The sequence below is a fragment of the Nerophis ophidion genome, linkage group LG10 (assembly GCF_033978795.1).
Source record: "Nerophis ophidion isolate RoL-2023_Sa linkage group LG10, RoL_Noph_v1.0, whole genome shotgun sequence".
NCBI lineage: Eukaryota > Metazoa > Chordata > Actinopteri > Syngnathiformes > Syngnathidae > Nerophis > Nerophis ophidion.
The window spans coordinates 53,735,735-53,755,054 of NC_084620.1; the positions used below are offsets into that span (position 1 = coordinate 53,735,735).

Consider the following 19,320-nt stretch of genomic DNA (forward strand, 5'->3'; position numbering starts at 1 on the left):
CATGAACAAATATTACTGACTTGTATGCAGAAAAGACAAGTTTGTAGTATTTTCTGGATGTGTCTGAAGCAGTAAAGAAGAAGTTCAGTCGTACGTGTGCTCAGCAGCGCACTCTAGTACATTTTTAGCAAAAAAAGGTACCCCAGTTGCCAGAATTTTACTGTAAAATTTACATTTGTTTTCTTTTACTCTAAATTTAAAAAAAAAAGAAGCATTTTTACAGTAAAATTTTAGTGAAAAAGGCGCCTCAGTTGCCAGAATTTTACTGGGAAATTTACATTTCTTTTAACTGTAAATTAAAAAAATGCAATTTTATAGTAAAATTTTAGAATACTATTATTGCATTATTTTTTAATGCATTTTAGTAGATATTTAAAAAATTAAATTGTTAAAAAAATATGGTAAATTGCAATAATTTTTTTTTACCTCAAAATGTAAAAAAATAAAATTCAGTTGCCAGAATTTCACTGTAAAATTTACATTTGTTTTCTTTACTCTAAATTTAAAGAAAAAAAAAAAGAAGCATTTTTACAGTAAAAATTTTAACGAAAAAGGCGCCTCAGTTGCCAGAATTTTACTGGGAAATTTACATTTCTTTTAACTGTAAGTTAAAAAAAAATGCAATTTTATAGTCAAATTTTAGAATACTATTATTACACTATTTTTTAATGCATTTTAGTAGATTTTTTAAAAACTAAACTGTTAAATAAATATGGTAAGTTGCAATACTTTTTTTTTACCTCAAAATGTAAAAAAATAAAATACAGTTGCCAGAATTTTACTGTAAAATTTACATTTGTTTTTTTACTCTAAATAAAAAATGCTATTTTACAGTAACATTTTTGCAAAAAAAGGCACTTTAGTTGCCAGATGTTTATGGTAAAATTTACATTTGTTTTTACTGTAAACAATGCAATTTTACAGTAAAAATTCAGCAAAAAAAGTGCCTCAGTTTTTTACTGTATATAAAAAATAAGTTTTTAAACTTGTTTTATCTATTGCTACTTTTACATTGCACAATTTCATGCATAACTTGCTTTGAAATCATTATTATTAGTATTTATTTCCATTTAAAAAATGGTTGGAATGTTCGATCATATATTTTTAGCATAATTAGACAATATTTAAATGAACATCATTTGCGATGACGGAGTATATATATTGTTTTTCCCTACCAAAATAGAAATAAAACAATACATTTAGTGAGAAAAGTTATTTACAGGGCCAAATTAAAAAAATGGTTCCAGATTCTGTTGAATTGTTTATTGCTAAAAATGCGTAAAAAGTGTGTAAAATGCATGAATGAATGTTACTGACTTGTATGCAGAAAAGACAAGTTTGTAGTATTTTCTGGATGTGTCTGAAGCAGTAAAGAAGAGGTTCAGTCGTACGTGTGCTCAGCAGCGCCCTCTAGTGAGAAGGCTGAGACCTCCCCAAAGAGTTCCTGGTCCTCCAGCATGCTCTGGAAAAACCACACAGGTGAGACAATTTGAAGAAAGGAGGCAACCAAGGACTCACCGTCAGATTGTTGATGCCTTCGGAGAAAGCTCCGATCTGTCTGACGGCGCCCTCAGAATCCTCCATCTGACAAAGGGTTAGCACGTTAGCACGTTAGCGATCCCCCCGAGACGGGAGATGAGTGTTGCACCTGCTCCAAGTCGTCCTGGAAGAGGCGGACCCCCGCGTGGAAGGCGTGGTCCTCTTCCGTCGGACACACGTACTCCTCGCCGTCATGGTGGCGTTTCTTCCTGAGCGTGCCGAAGGACAAACGCCTGGGCTGCGGCGGGGAGAGCAGACGAGGGTGAGCGAGACTTTCACTTTTTCACAATAAAACCTATTTCCCCACACTTTTCCATATAAAATGGCATTTCCTGCACTTTCGACCCTTTTCACAATAAAACATTTTCTCCCGCATGTTTGTCTTAATCACAATAAAATGTTTTTTTCCTTCACATTCAACATTTTATTGTGAAAATTCAACATTTTATTGTGAAAATGTTGAATATGCAGGAAAATAAATTTCATAGAATCATGTTCTGATAAAATGTATTTTCCTGCACGTCACTTTTTCACAATAAAACCTATTTTAGCGCACTTTTCCAAATAAAATGGCGTTTCCTGCACATTAGACCTTTTCAGAATAAAACAATTTCTTTTGCACATTTGTCTTTATCACAATAAAATGTATTTTCCTGCATATTCAATAGGAATCATCTTCAGATAAAATTTATTTTCCTGCACGTCTAATTTTTTCACAATAAAACCTACTTACCCACACTTTTCACAATAAAACTTCTACCTTCACACTCAACCTTTTCACAATAAAACCTCTTTTGCGGCACATTAAACCCTCCATCATCCATCTTCTACCGATCTTTTCACAATAAATGTATTTTCCTACACTTTCAACTTTCTCAAAATAAATAATTTCTCGGCACATTTCACTTTTTCACAATAAAACCTATTTCCCCACACTTTTCCCAATAAAATGGCGTTTCCTGCACTTTCGACCCTTTTCACAATAAAACATTTTCTCCCGTGTTTGTCTTTATCACAATAAAATGTTTTTCCTTCACATTCAACATTTTATTGTGAAAATGTTGAATACGCAGGAAAATAAAATTTCATAGAATCATGTTCTGATAAAATGTATTTTCCTGCACACGTCACTTTTTCACAATAAAACCTATTTTCCCGCACTTTTCCCAATAAAATGGCGTTTCCTGCACATTAGACCTTTTCAGAATAAAACAATTTCTCCTGCACATTTGTCTTTATCACAATAAAATGTATTTTCCTGCATATTCAATAGGAATCATCTTCAGATAAAATGCATTTTCCTGCACGTCTCATTTTTTCACAATAAAATCTACTTCCCCACACTTTTCACAATAAAACTTCTTCCTTCACACTCAACCTTTTCACAATAAAACCTCTTTTGCGGCACATTAAACCCTCCATCATCCATCTTCTACCGATCTTTTCACAATAAATGTATTTTCCTACACATTCAACTTTCTCAAAATAAAACATTTCTCTGCACATTTCACTTTTTCACAATAAAACCTATTTCCCCACACTTTTCCCAATAAAATGGGGTTTCCTGCACATCCGACCCTTTTCACAATAAAATATTTTCTCCCGCATGTTTGTCTTAATCACAATAAAATGTTTTTTCCTTCACATTCAACATTTAATAGTGAAAATTCCTTATTTTATTGTGAAAATGTTGAATATGCAGGAAAATAAATTTCATAAAATCATCTTCAGATAAAATGTATTTTCCTGCACGTGTCACTTTTTCACAATAAAACCTATTTTAGCGCACTTTTCCAAATAAAATGGCGTTTCCTGCACATTAGACCTTTTCAGAATTAAACAATTTCTCCTGCACATTTGTCTTTATCACAATAAAATGTATTTTCCTGCATATTCAATAGGAATCATCTTCAGATAAAATGTATTTTCCTGCACATCTCACCCACCCCCCCACCCATTTTCTGCCGCTTATTCCCGTTCGGGGTCGCGGGGGGCGCTGGCGCCTATCTCAGCTACATCTCATTTTTTCACAATAAAATCTACTTCCCCACACTTTTCACAATAAAACTTCTTCCTTCACACTCAACCTTTTCACATTAAAACCTCTTTTGCGGCACATTAAACCCTCCATCATCCATTTTCTACCGATCTTTTCACAATAAATGTATTTTCCTACACATTCAACTTTTTCAAAATAAAACCATTTATTTGTGAGGTGGCAACTTGTCCAGGGTGTACCCCGCCTTCCGCCCGATTGTAGCTAAGATAGGCGCCAGCGCCCCCCGCAATCCTAAAAAGGGAATAAGCGGTAGAAAATGGATGGATGGATGGAAAACATTTCTCTGCACATTTCACTTTTTCACAATAAAACTTCTTCCTTTACACTCAACCTTCTGACAATAGAACCTATTTGCGGCACATTAAACCCTCCATCCATCTTCTACCGATCTTTTCACAATAAATGTATTTTCCTACACATTCAACTTTTTCAAAATAAAACATTTCTCTGCACATTTCACTTTTTCACAATAAAACTTCTTCCTTCACACTCAACTTTCTGACAATAGAACCTCTTTTGCGGCACATTAAAGCCTCCATTCATCCATCTTCTACCGATCTTTTCACAATAAATGTATTTTCCTACAAATTCAACTTTTTCAAAATAAAACAATTTATTTGTGAGGTGGCGACTTGTCCAGGGTTTATCCCGACTTCCGCCCGATTGTGGCTGAGATAGGCGCCAGCGCCCCCCGCAACCCCAAAAAGGGAATAAGCGGTAGAAAATGGATGGATGGATGGAAAACATTTCTCTGCACATTTCACTTTTTCACAATAAAACTTCTTCCTTCACACTCAACCTTTGCACAATAAAACCTCTTTTGCGGCACATTAAACCATCCATCCATCCATCTTCTACCGATCTTTTCACAATAAATGTATTTCCCTACACATTCAACTTTTTCAAAATAAAACATTTCTCTGCACATTTCACTTTTTCACAATAAAACTTCTTCCTTCACACTCAACCTTCTGACAATAGAACCTCTTTTGTGGCACATTAAAGCCTCCATCCATCCATCTTCTACCGATCTTTTCACAATAAATGTATTTTCCTACACATTCAACTTTTTCAAAATAAAACATTTCTCTGCACATTTCATTTTTTCACAATAAAACTTTTTCCTTCACACTCAACCTTCTGACAATAGAACCTCTTTTGTGGCACATTAAAGCCTCCATCATCCATCTTCTACCGATCTTTTCACAATAAATGTATTTTCCTACACATTCAACTTTCTCAAAATAAAACATTTCTCTCCACATTTCACTTTTTCACAATAAAACTTCTTCCTTCACACTCAACCTTTTCTCAATAAAACCTCTTTAGCAACACATTAGAGCCTCCATCATCCATTTTCTTCCGATCTTTTCACAATAAATGTATTTTCCTACACATTCAACTTTTTCAAAATAAAACATTTCTCTGCACATTTCACTTTTTCACAATAAAACTTCTTCCTTCACACTCAACCTTCTGACAATAGAACCTCTTTTGCGGCACATTAAAGCCTCAATCCATCCATCTTCTACCGATCTTTTCACCATAAGACGAGGGTTAGCAAGAAGTTCCTGCTTTCCAAAAAGCGTCACCACCGGGAACGCGCCCACCTTGACTTTGGCGGCGGCGGTGAGCACCACGTGGTCGGGGTTCTCCAGACACTCCTGCTTGAGTCGCTGGGGCTCGGCGCCGACCAGCAGGTGGAAGTGCGTGGCCAGGTGGCGCCGCAGCAGCGTCTTGCTGGCGGGGATGTTGAGCAGCAGCGCCATCGCCTCCACCGTGAAGCGTGGCTCCAGCACCTGCCAACAGGAACCACCAGGTGACGTCTGCGTCCTGGGCCCCACCCCCCCAAAGACTCACCAGGAGCCCGCCGTGGACGCCGCTGCCCCTCAGGTTGGGCGCGTACTCGGCCAGGTCCGCCGAGCGCAGCCACTCCATCACCCGGTGGTTGGTCCACTGGCACACGTCGGCCGGACTCATGTGGTTCTGCACCGGGAACGAGACAACAGGGGTAAGTGGGCGGAGCCTGAGTGCGGCGTGGGAACTGTGTGGGCGTTACCTCGTCAGACGGCCGTCGCCTGAGACAGTTGGGCGAGAAGGAGTTGATGCGCAGGACCTGAATGGATCTTTTCACGCTGAGGTGGTGGAGAACACTGCCCACCTTCAAGGAGAGCAGCTCCTCCTGGCGGGACAGGAAGTCAAGCCATCAGCAAAACTCACTCACTTGGAGCCTTTTCACAATAAAACTTCTTTCTTCACAAACAGCCTTCTGACAATAAAACCTCTTTTGCAGCACATTAAACCCTCCATCTATCCATCTTCTACCGATCTTTTCACAATAAATGTATTTCCCTACACATTCAACCTTTTCAAAATAAAACATTTCTCTGCACATTTCACTTTTTCACAATAAAACTTATTCCTTCACACAATAAAACCTCTTTTGCGGCACATTAAACCCTCCATCCATCCATCTTCTACCGATCTTTTCACAATAAATGTATTTCCCTACACATTCAACCTTTTCAAAATAAAACATCCTTTTTTACAGGTTTCAATTTTTCAAAAAAAAAAAAAAAATTTCCCCACACTTTTCCCAATAAAATGCCGTTTCCTGCACATTCGACCTTTTCACAACAAAACATTTTCTCCTGCATGCTTGTCTTTATCACAATAACAGGTTTTTTCCTTCACATTCAACCGTTTCACAATAAAATGTGTTTTCCTATATATTCAACATTTTATTGTGAAAATATTTTATTGTAAAAATGTTGAATATGCAGGAAATTAAATTTCATAGAATCATCTTCTGATAAAATTTATTTTCCTGCACATGTCACTTTTTCACAATAAAATGGCGTTTCCTGCACATTAGACCTTTTCAGAATAAAACAATTTCTCCTGCACATTTGTCTTTATCACAATAACATGTATTTTCCTTCATATTCAATAAGAATCATCTTCAGATAAAATCTATTTTCCTGCACATTTAATTTTTTAACAATAAAATCTACTTCCCCTCACTTTTCACAATAAAAATTCTTCCTTCACACTCAATCTTCTGACAATAAAACCTCTTTTGCGGCACATTAAACCCTCCATCCATTTATCTTCTACCGATCTTTTCACAATAAATCTATTTCGTTACACATTCAACCTTTTCAAAATAAAACATTTCTCTGCACATTTCACAATAAAACTTCTTCCTTCGCACACAGCCTTCTGACAATAAAACCTCTTTTGCGGCACATTAAACCCTCCATCCATTTATCTTCTACTGATCTTTTCACGATAAATGTATTTCCCTACACATTCAACCTTTTCAAAATAAAACATTTCTCTACACATTTCACTTTTTCACAATAAAACTTCTTTCACACAAAAAAACCTCTTTTGCAGCACATTAAAGCCTCCATCCATCTATCTTCTACCGATCTTTTCACAATAAATGTATTTCCCTTCACATTCAACCTTTTTAAAATAAAACATTTCTCTACACATTTCACTTTTTCACAATAAAACTTCTTCCTTCACACAATAAAACCTCTTTTGCGGCACATTAAAGCCTCCATCCATCCACCTTCTACTGATCTTTTCACAATAAATGTATTTCCCTACACATTCAACCTTTTCAAAATAAAACATTTCTCTACACATTTCACTTTTTCACAATAAAACTTCTTTCACACAAAAAAACCTCTTTTGCAGCACATTAAAGCCTCCATCCATCTATCTTCTACCGATCTTTTCACAATAAATGTATTTCCCTTCACATTCAACCTTTTTAAAATAAAACATTTCTCTACACATTTCACTTTTTCACAATAAAACTTCTTCCTTCACACAATAAAACCTCTTTTGCGGCACATTAAAGCCTCCATCCATCCACCTTCTACTGATCTTTTCACAATAAATGTATTTCCCTACACATTCAACCTTTTCAAAATAAAACATCCTTTTCTGTAGGTTTCACTTTTTCACAATAAAACCTATTTCCCCGCACTTTTCCCAATAAAATGCCGTTTCCTGCACATTCGACCTTTTCACAATAAAACATTTTCTCCCGCACGTTTGTCTTTATCACAATAAAAAAAATTTGCCTTCACATTCAACCGTTTCACAATAAAATGTATTTTCCTGCATATTCAAAATTTTATTGTGAAAATGTTTTATTGTAAAAATTCAACATTTTATTGTGAAAATGTTGAATGTGCAGGAAAATAAATTTCATAGAATCATCTTCTGATAAAATATATTTTCCTGCACATTTCACTTTTTCACAATAAAACCTATTTTAGCGTACTTTTCCCAATAAAATAGCGTTTCCTGCACATTAAACCTTTTCACAATAAAACATTTTCTACTGCACGTTTGTCTTTATCAAAATAAAATGTATTTTCCTGCATATTCAACATTTTCACAATAAATGTATTTTCCTGCATATTCGACATTTTCACAATAAAATGTTTTTTCCTTCATTCAGCCTTTTCACAATAAAACCTCTTGCTTCACAATCAACCTTTTCAGAATCATCTTCAGATAAAATATATTTTCCTGCACATTTAATTTTTTCACAATAAAATCTATTTTCCCGCAATTTTCCCAATAAAATGGCGCATCTGCACATTCTACCTTTTCACAATAAAAAAACATTTTCTCCTGCATTTTCACAATAAAATGTTTTGTTTCCCTTCACGTTAAACCTTTTCACAATAAAACCACTTCCTTCACATTCGACCTTCTAAGAATCAGAATCATCTTTACATATAATGTATTTTCCTGCACATTTAATTTTTTCACAAAAAAACGGCTTTTCCAGCACATTTTAACCTTTTCACAATAAAAACATATCTTCCTGCACAGTCAACTGTTTCCAGAATAAAATGTATTTTCACTCAACCTTTTCACAAGTAAAATTCCAGCAATACATTAAACTTTTACAAAATAAAACATTCTTTTCCTGTACCTTCAACCATTTCAAAATAAAACCTATTTTGCAGCACATCAACCTTTTCACAATTAAAACTATTTTCCTGCAAATTCAACCTTTTCAGAATAAAATGTCTAATCTTGCACATCTGACTGTTTCACACTAAAATGTACTTTCCTACACATTCAACCCTTTCAAAATAAAACAATTTCCAGCCCATGCAAACCTTTTCACAACAAAATCCCAATAAAACCTCTTTTCCTGTACATTTGACCTATTCATAATAAAACACACATTTCCCCACACATCTTACTACAATAAAACCTATTTTCCTGTATACTTGACCTCTTCACATTAAAACACATTTTCTTGCACATCTGACATTTTTCACAATAAAACCTATATTCCTGCATACTTGACCTTTTCACATTAAAACGTATTTTCCTGCACATCTGACTTTTTTTTTTAACAATAAAACCTCTTTTTTTCCTGCACATCCAACCTTGTTACTATATAAAATCTTACTTCCTGCACATTCAACTCTTCACAATAAAACCTATTTCTCTGCACACTCAATATTTTGAATTTCCCTGAGGGAACCTCCCCAAGAGATTAATAAAGTTCATATCCATCACTATATTTTCACAATAAAACCTCTTTCTGAGGGTTTTGCTCCCTTGGTGCACATTTAGATTGAGATTCCTGTGTTTCCTCACCACCGTCATGCAGTCCAGCATCCTTCCGTCCACTCGGGCCTCGTCAAAGTGGCTTTTGTACTGCGGCAGGCCGATGTCGTCCAGCCAGCCTGAAAAACAGTCAGGCGTCAAGTCTGACGTCCCGCCATGGTGCAGGTGTGGCCAGGTACTCACGAGTCACCCAGTTGTGGTCCAGTTGGCCTTTGAGGTCGTCCTGGGAGTCCAGAGCCTGCAGGGCCAGCCGGAGCTTCTTCCTGTGGAGCGGCTGCTTCATGCCGAGCTCCTGAAGAGGACCAGAGTCACACCGGGGGCCAGTGAGGCACGAGGACCGCATACCTTCTCCAGGTCGTGTTGGGACGCCTGCAGGAGGGTCTGGCCGGACCGGATCCAGTTTTGAGCTGGTGCGGCGTACAAGCCGAGGCCTTGTTGGTGAAGCCACTCGCAGACGTCGTCTCTGGTCCAGCGCGAGAAGGGGACATCTGCAGCACTGCCAGGAAGTGGGACCCTCTCAGTTAGGACTTCAGCTTCTCATCTGAACCTCTCCCACCTACTCGGTTTTGGATTCCCGGGACCAATCCAGACGAGGGCCGGCAGTGGCTCGGACGCCGCCTCGCCTGAACTCCATCTCGTTGGCTTCGTCCAGATTTAAGGAGGTGGAGTGGCTCCTCCTCAGCCTGAGGACCAGAGCCAAAACATCAAGGGGAGCTAGGACCGTCACACTAAAAAATGTTGGGTTCAAATATAACCCAATTTTAACCCAACTGCTGGTTCAGAAAAGGACCAACACCTTATTTGAGTTATTTTAACTCAACATTTTGGGTACATTTTTTTAACCCAACTTTTGCTTTAAATTACTTAACCTAAAAGTTGAGTTATTCTGACTCAATGTTGGTTGATCCATAACCCAACTATTGGGTAGAATTATTTTACCCAAAAAGTTGGGTTATTCTAACTCAATGTTGGTTGATCCATAACCCAACTATTGGGTTGAATTATTTGACCCGAAAAGTTGGGTTATTCAAACTCAATGTTGGTTGATTCATAACCCAACTAATGTGTTGAATGTTTTTAACTCAGAAGTTGAGTTATGCTAACTCAATGTTCATTGATTCATAACCCAACTATTCGGTTGAATTATTTACCCCAAAGTTGAGTTATTTTAACTCAATGTTTGTTGATTCATAACCCAACTATTGGGTTGAATCATTTGACCCACAATTTGTGTTATGCCAACTCAATGTTTGTTGATTCATAACCCAACTATTGGGTTGAATCATTTGACCCACAATTTGTGTTATGCCAACTCAATGTTGGTTGATTCATAACCCAACTAATGGGCTTAATGTATTTAACCCAAAAGTTGAGTTGTTTGAGCTTAATTGTTTGAGCTTAAAAGCGCTTTGAGTACCTTGAAGGTAGAAAAGCGCTATACAAGTACAACCCATTTATCATTTAACCCATTTAATTGTGGTTGATTAATAACCCAACTTCTAGGTTGAATGTTTTTAACACAAAAGCTGAGTTATGCTAACTCAATGTTGGTTGATTAATAACCTAACTATTGGGGTGAATTTATTTAACCCAAAAGTTGAGTTAATGTAACTCAATGTTGTTTGATTCATAACCCAACTAATGGGTTGAATGTATTTAACACAAAAGTTGAGTTATGCTAACTCAATGTTGGTTGATTCATAACCCAACTAATGGGTTGAATTATTTAACCCAAAAGTTGAGTTATTCTAACTCAATGTTGGTTGATTCATAACCCAACTATTGGGGTGAATTTATTTAACCCATAAGTTTTTTTAATGTTGTTTGATTCATAACCCAACTATTGGGTGGAATTATTTAACATAACATAAAAGTTGAGGTATTCTAACTCAATGTTGGTTGATTCATAACCCAAATTTTGGGTTGAATGTATTTAACCAAAAAGTTGAGTTATTCTAACTTAATTGTGGTTGATTAATAACCCAACTTCTGGGTTGAATGTATTTAACACAAAAGCTGAGTTCTGCTCACTACAATGTTGGGTGATTCCAAACCCAACTATTGGGTTGTGCAATTTAGCACTTCTTGACCCAATAGTTGGTTAAAAATGATAAATTTTACTGCTGGTTTGTCCTACTCCTTCACCACTACTGATCAACATTATTTTATTCGATTTTTTTACAATATTAGCCTTGCATGGTCATAGTAGTTCTATACAGCATGCTTAAATATTTTCATGTACATAAGATGTGTGATTGTAAATAATGTTGATGAGATTAATCCTTAATATGATTCCAATATTAACCAAAAATGGGTTACTCATTAAAAAATGGTTCATAGTTTGGAAAACCCAGAAACTGAGTTAAACTAATATCCTGCTAATCCAAAAAATGGGTTGCTTTTCATAAAAATAACTCCGAAATTTAACCTTGCAACTCATAAATTGGGTTGTCAAAATAACCTAGCATTTTTTTAGTGTGCAGGACTCGGCGGACTCGATACCTGCCGAAGAACTTCCTGAAACCCTTGGACTTCTTCTTGGGCTCTGATGGAGCTGCGGCCGCCAAATCCAGGTGTTCCGCTCCTTTACGCTGCGCCTCGGCTGCAAAACACCTTCGCCACGTTAGTGCCGAGCTTGCATAGAACAGGAGAAGGTTGGACTTGCCCAGGTTCAGGTTCGGGGTGCTCCTGGTCTGCTTGCCCCCGCGCAACTTGAGGAAGCCGCGGCCAAACGACGCGCGGACCCTCTTGGTCCCGAAGGCGTTATCACCCGTGCCGTTTGAAGCAGAAGCTCCAGGTTTGTGTTTGGCCTTTGAGAGGAATCCAACGAGACATGTCAACATGGGTGCAGTTTTACTTTCCAACCACTAGGGGTGCAAAAAGAGAGTATGACCAAATCTGTTTAAAGGCATTTCTGCTACTAACTATGTGTTTGTGGTTCTTCCTCGTTAGTTTTTGCACTATTCCAAAAATGCCCTGTTGTGCAGCACGGTGCAGCTGCACCCGCGAGAACTGTGGAAGGTTTATACGCCGCTTTCCCCACAACCCGGAAAGAAGACAAGTTTGGGAAGTGAAGGATCGCCATCAACACTATAGAGAGGTAAACCACACCAAACACAAAGGATGATACAAATAATATCAGAAGAAATTAATACATTTAAGAGATGGTTTGAAGAAAAACAGACTCTTCCAATCTCAGTAAAACTAAAATAATGCAAATTCGTTAACAGCAGAAGACAAAGTCAAATACAAATAAAAATAGACTGAGAAAAAAAACCTTTTTAGAGATAAAATTCACTAAATTAACTTAAAAAATATGGTTACCACTTTATAATGCATGTGTTCCTTTTTGACTGTACTTAAATGTATAATAGACTGTATTTATTTTATTCTTATGTGAATAATGCTGTATAATAGACTGCATTTGGATTATTCACATGTGAATTATGCTGTATAATAGATTGTATTTATGTTATTCGCATATGAATAATGCTGTATAATAGACTGTATTAATGTTATTCACAAGTGAATAATGCTGTATAATAGGCCGTATTTATATTATTCACATGTGAATAATAGACTGTATTTATATTATTCAAATGTGAATAATGCTGTATAATACTGTATTTATATTATTCACATGTGAATAATATAAATACAGTTATACAGCATTATTCACATGTGAATAATGCTGTATAATAGACTGTATTTATATTATTCACATGTGAATAATGCTGTACAATAGACTTTATTTATATTATTCACATATGAATAATGCTGTATAATAGACTTTATTTATATTATTCACATATGAATAATGCTGTATAATAGACTATTTATATTATTCACATATGAATAATGCTGTATAATAGACTGTATTTACGTTATTCACCTGTGAATAATGCTGTATAATAGACTGTATTTATATTATTCACACGTGAATAATGCTGTATAAGAGACTGTATTTATATTATTCACATGTGAATAATGCTGTATAATAGACCATATTTATATTATTCACATGTGAATAATGCTGTATAATAGACCGTATTTATATTATTCCTATGTGAATTATGCCGCATAATACTGTATTTATGTTATTCACATATGAATAATGCTGTATAATAGACTGTATTTATGTTATTCACATGTGAATAATGCTGTATAATAGACTATTTATGTTATTCACAAGTGAATAATATTATAGACTGTATTTATATGATTCACGTGTGAATAATGCTGTATAATGGACTGTATTTATGTTATCCACATATGAATAATGCTGTATAATAGACGCTATTTATATTATTCACATGTTAAAATACCTAAGTGTTTGTTGTCTAATGTGAGCAAACTGTGGTGCGGAATTTACCCCAGGGATCAATGAAGTACTTTATATTCTATTCTACCAATACCAAAATGTATTTCGATACTTTTCTAAATAAAGGGGACCACATAAAAAAAGTTAGCTTTATTTTAACAAAAATTCTTAGGGTACATTAAACATATGTTTATTATTGCAATTTAGTCCTGAAGTAAAATAGTGAACATACTAGAAAACTTGTCTTTTAGTAGTAAGTAAACAAACAAAGACTCCTAATTAGTCTGCTGACGTATGCAGTAACATATTGTGTCATTTATCTACCTATTATTTTGTCAACATTATAAAGGACAAGCTGTAAAAAATGTTCATTTACTGTTAAAATCTGCTTATTTTCTGTTTCAACATGTTCTATCTACACTTCTGTTAAAATGTAATTATCACTTATTCTTCTCTTGTTTTGATACTTTACATTAGTTTTGGATGATACAACAAATCCGATACCAAGTAGTTACAGAAACATATGTTGGTCATAATTTAAGTTCTCATGTCATGGAGGTGAGGATTAAAGATTTAGAAGTAGCTAAAACACTGTGGATGGATGTTAGCCGCTAGTTAGCTTGCCATGTCTTAAAGCACCTCTTCCTGAGGGTGTTTCAGTGTTATAATTTCACCTTTATCTTTACTTTTTAAGCCAAAATGCGTCCGTTCTCCATTTTCTGACTACACACTGTGTCTACTTGTAAGTACTCTGTGTGTGTGGGCTGCCGAACATGCTCCTCTGCTTGTAAAACCAGGGTGGTCATGACTGTAAAAAAAAAAAAATAAATAAATAGGGCGAACCGGTACTTTTCAAACATAGTATGGTGCCGTTTTTGATTTATTAGTATCGCAATACTATGCCGTACAACCTTAAATACAACATAAAGAAATATGTTTCTAATAAATAAAGCAAAATTGGTTCCAGATAAAAAAACCTCTGCATATTCTCTACTGCTCACCAGTGTTACCATATCTGAGTTTTTGTGCAGAAATATGAGGAAAAGTCACAAATTCTCCATGTTGGTCCAAAGCTAAAAATTTGAGCAAAATGAGGGTAAAAAGTATTTTTTTTTTTTTTTTGTCGTTCTGTGTATTTTTTTTGTTTCTTGCGCCACCGAGTGGTCACCAAACACTGCAGGAATGTAGCAAAATTCTACTTTGATGAAATAAAAGCCTTTTTTATTTTAAGTTTACAAGCTGGAGTATGTTTAGAACTATATATAAGCCGCATTATTGTGATTTGGTTTGTTCAGAAAAACTAACGTCAAAGCGGCCGTAAAACAAGCTTGCTGGCACAGCCGCACACATCCTTGGTAGCAAAGATGGCGCCTTTTGTTTAGTTTATTTTTATTTTTTGGAGAAACTAATAACCTTTATTTTTTATTGAACAATCGTACATAAACATGTTCAGAATGTGAAAAAAAGCCAGGCACTTTCAACATAATTGTCAACATTCACCAGGTTGAGCAGTTATTGTCTTTAACAAAACATGTCAAGGAAGAAAAATAAAAATAAATACAAACAGAATACTAACGTAAAAATAAAATTAAAGGAATAAGTAAATAGGATAACATACAAAATTTTAAAAAAGCACATTTAAATTTCTCCAACAATATATTAATTTCCGGGCTTTTGTACTTTTAACCATTTTACAAGATTTAATTGATCATTTGAAGCATATATATATATGTATATATATATTTTTTTAATATTTTTTTTTGCTTTTTGCTTTTTTGTCCATACTCTTTGTACAGTGAAGGCTCTGACGTCACAGAGAAAAGCTGTTCATACCTGCTCATTGCTGCTGCCTGTGGCGCCATCTGGTGGTCTGAAATGACAGCTACAGTTACATTTGGATTTCAGCAGAAATAAGTGTGATACAGTAACTCCTACAGTTATGTTCTAGGTCAAGTTCCAAGAATGGACACACCTACAATAAAATGACTACTTTTAGAACACTTCACCTCACAAAACACATTTGACCAAACTTTTTCCAGATACAAATGTATCAAAAGGACACATTGATAATTTTTTATATTTCATTTCATTTTGTAAAATGACTAAAAAACATTGTGCATAAAGGCAAATATTTCTCATAATATACCGTATTAGTATCAACATTAATTATTATTAATTTAAGTATTTGTACTTTATTGTGCCGTTTGCTGTTTTTTGTACAACATGACCTAAGAAACAAAGACAGCATAGAGTTTACAATTTTGTACATTTAAGAAGTCTTGTCTTCCTGCTGGAAAATGTTGATTAAAGGGGACGGCGTGGCACGGTTTGGAGAGTGGCCGTGCCAGCAACCTGAGGGTTCCTGGTTCGATCCCCACCTTCTACCAACCTCGTCACGTCCGTTGTGCCCTTGAGCAAGACACTTCACCCTTGCTCCTGATGGGTGGTGGTTATAGGGCCTTGCATGGCAGCTCCCGCCATCAGTGTGTGAATGGGTGAATGTGGAAATAATGTCAAAGCGCTTTGAGTACCTTGAAGATAGAAAAGCGATATACAAGTATAACCCATTTATTATTTAATAAATTGACTTGTGAGACAGCGCCCTCTGTTGGCTTTATACCCGCACTCTTTTCCTTCTGATCATAGTGCCATCAAACACTTATTTAAAAGCCTACTGAAAGCCACTACTACCGACCACGCAGTCTGATAGTTTATATATCAATGATGAAATATTAACATTGCAACACATGCCAATACGGCCTTTTTAGTTTACTAAATTCCAAATTTAAATTTCCCGGGAGTTTCATCTTGAAAACGTCGAGTAATGACGACGTGTACGCAAGACGTCACAGGTTTTTAGGAAGTATGAGCGCTACGCACACACACAGCTAAATGTCGTCTGCTTTAATGGCATAATTATACAGTATTTTGGACGTCTGTGTTGCTGAATCTTTTGCAATTTGTTCAATTATTATTGGAGAAGTCAAATTAGCAAGATGGAGTTGGGAAGCTTTAGCCACACAAACACATGGTGATTCCTTGTTTAAAATTCACGGAGTTGAAACTTTCCTATGGATCAGAGCGCGGTCAAGCAGACATGGATCCCAACCGAATGTCAACCAGCAGGTTTTGGTGAGAAAATTGTGGTTGAAAAGTCGCCACTTACCGGATATCAGCTGAGCTTGCGCCTCCGGTACAGCTGCCGTCAACTTTACCGAGACACTGCGCGTCAACATCCGACCGTGGACGTACACTTCCGACTATCAGGTTCTGTTAAAGTCACTAAAACACTAGCAACACAATAGAAAGATAAGGGATTTCCCTGAATTATCCTAGTAAATGTCTCTAAAAACATATGAATCCGTCCCAATGCAACGCGATTGCAATCGCGTTTATTTTATTTTTTTTCTAGTCCGTCGCTATCAAGATCCTCAAACACAAATCTTTCATCCTCGCTCAAATGAATGGGGAAATTGTCGTTTTCTCAGTCCGAATAGCACTATTTGTTGGAGGCTCCCATTAAAAAAAATGTGAATATGTGAGGAGCCATCACACGTGTGACGTCATCTTCTGCGACTTCCGGTAGAGGCAGGGCTTTTCTCCAGTTGCGAACTTAATCGTGGATGTTCTCTACTAAATTCTTTCAGCAAAAATATGGCAATATCGCGAAATGATCAAGTATGACACATAGAATGGACCTGCTATCCCCGTTTGAATAAGAAAATCTCATTTCAGTAGGCCTTTAAAGGCCCACCTACATCTTTCTTCTTTAAAGGCCTACTGAAATGAGATTTTCTTATTCAAACGGGGATAGCAGGTCCATTCTATGTGTCATACTTGATCATTTTGCAATATTATCATATTTTTGCTGAAAGGATTTAGTAGAGAACATCCACGATAAAGTTCGCAACTTTTGGTCGCTGATAAAAAAGCCTTGCCTGTACCGGAAGTAGCAGACGATGTGCGCGTGACGTCACGGGTTGTGGAGCTCCTCACATCTGAACATTGTTTACAATCATGGCCACCAGCAGCGAGAGCGATTCAGACCGAGAAAGCGACGATTTCCCCATTAATTTGAGCAAGGATGAAAGATTTGTGGATGAGGAATGTGAGAGTGAAGGACTGGAAGAAAAAAAGACTGGGCAGTGGGAGCGATTCAGATGTTATTAGACACATTTACTAGGATAATTCTGGAAAATCCTTTATCTGCTTATAGTGTTACTAGTGTTTTAGGGAGATTATATGGTTGTACCTGAAAGTCGGAGGGTTGCGGCCACGGGTGTGGTGACCGCCAGTGTCTCTGAGGGAAGCCACGTTTCTCGACGAGGCGAAGCGAAGGCAGTCGTTGGGGCCGGGCTGAGATTTTTTTTTCCCCCTCCTCCACGGTGGAAGCATCCCACATTCGGGGGCGGCCGGTCGGAGGAGGCGAGACAGTCCGCAGCTGCCTCTTTGACAGGTGCACGAGGAACGACGAAAGCTCCGCTCATGTTTACGGTAAGAGCCGACTTATTACCACAATTATCTCGCCAGTTGACATGTGGTCAGGAACCATGTTCGCTTAACCGCTCTGTTAATAGTAAAGCTTCACCTTCGGGAATGTAAACAAGGAAACACCGGCTGTGTTTGTGTTGCTAAAGGCGGCCGCAATACACCGCTTCACACCGGCATCTTTCTTCTTTGACGTCTCCATTATTAATTGAAAAAATTGCAAGAGATTCAGCAACACAGATGCCAGAATACTGTGTAATTATGCGATAAAAGCATAAGACTTATAGCTAGGACCGGGCTTGAAAAGAATGTCCGCTACAATCCGTGACTTCACGCGCACGCGTCATCATACCGCAACGTTTTCAACAGAATACTCCGCGCGGAATTCAAAATTGCAATTTAGTAAACTAAAAAGGCTGTATTGGCATGTGTTGCAATGTTAAGATTTCATCATTGATGTATAAACTATCAGACTCCGTGGTTGGTAGGAGTGGGTTTAAGTAGGCCTTTAATATTATAATTATTAGTAGTTGTATCAAAATGTCAGATTTTTGTAATTACACCTTTTTTCTTACTATAGTGTTTTATGGTTGATTTTATTTCCACACAACGCTGTGGACGTTCTTGCTGGAGTAATACCTCTCAGATGCCAGCAGCTGGCGCTGTCGGTCCAGTTGCTTCATCTCCTCCGGCGCTGAGATGCACGGGTTGGACTGCGGCCAAGTGAGAAGGAAAAACAGGATTAGTGGAATATTTACCATTTTTAAGCCCAACCATCTTTGTGGTCTGGCTTTCAAAACAAGACTGGATGTTTCGAGGAAGCGGCGAGCTTCCGTTTACCTCCGCCGAGATCCTTCCTGTCTCGCCCAGTTTGACGCCACCAGGAAGTGAGGGATCATCTGGAATGTCATGGTAGTCGTCTTCCTTTGGCGTCTCTGAGGGCGCACGTTTGGGGAAAAAAAAAAAAAAATCACGAGGCGGACGAAAGTATTGGGACACGCTGTGACAGCAACTGCTGACCTTTCACCTTCTCCTCCACTTTCTCCGCCGGCGTTGTCTCCAACTCTCTCATCCTTCGCTCCTGCGGAATAAAAGGCGTCAGCGGCGTATCGTTAAAAGACGGCTTGCGAGCGCCGCACCTTCTCGTCGTTGGCGGCCATCAGCGACTCCAACAGCGTCTTCATCTTCAACATTTCTGCATCTGTTGGGAATAAAATAGACTTTTAGGAAGTGTGCATCAGGGGCCTCAACAAGCACAAAAACCTGGCATATGACCTTTTTCACAGCAAAGATGAGA

At 37.2% G+C, this 19,320-nt stretch overlaps 1 protein-coding gene across 3 annotated transcripts in view; it reads right to left on the reverse strand.

The window, feature by feature from the left end:
* Positions 1-1,248: 1,248 nt before the first annotated feature.
* Positions 1,249-19,320, reverse strand: part of LOC133561004 (liprin-beta-1-like) — a 65,653-nt gene continuing 47,581 nt past the window's right edge. For all 3 annotated transcript variants that reach the window (XM_061914122.1, XM_061914123.1, XM_061914121.1), the window contains 17 exons: positions 19,163-19,224; positions 19,044-19,104; positions 18,864-18,958; positions 18,663-18,736; positions 15,369-15,405; positions 11,880-12,024; positions 11,717-11,816; positions 9,775-9,897; positions 9,560-9,710; positions 9,398-9,506; positions 9,245-9,333; positions 5,658-5,780; positions 5,459-5,584; positions 5,209-5,397; positions 1,649-1,777; positions 1,519-1,584; positions 1,249-1,462 (listed from right to left, as the gene is read on the reverse strand). In XM_061914122.1, the coding sequence (XP_061770106.1) occupies positions 1,382-1,462; positions 1,519-1,584; positions 1,649-1,777; positions 5,209-5,397; positions 5,459-5,584; positions 5,658-5,780; positions 9,245-9,333; positions 9,398-9,506; positions 9,560-9,710; positions 9,775-9,897; positions 11,717-11,816; positions 11,880-12,024; positions 15,369-15,405; positions 18,663-18,736; positions 18,864-18,958; positions 19,044-19,104; positions 19,163-19,224 (1,760 nt within the window). In that variant the 3' untranslated portion in view covers positions 1,249-1,381. The remainder of the gene's footprint in view (positions 1,463-1,518; positions 1,585-1,648; positions 1,778-5,208; positions 5,398-5,458; positions 5,585-5,657; positions 5,781-9,244; positions 9,334-9,397; positions 9,507-9,559; positions 9,711-9,774; positions 9,898-11,716; positions 11,817-11,879; positions 12,025-15,368; positions 15,406-18,662; positions 18,737-18,863; positions 18,959-19,043; positions 19,105-19,162; positions 19,225-19,320) is intronic.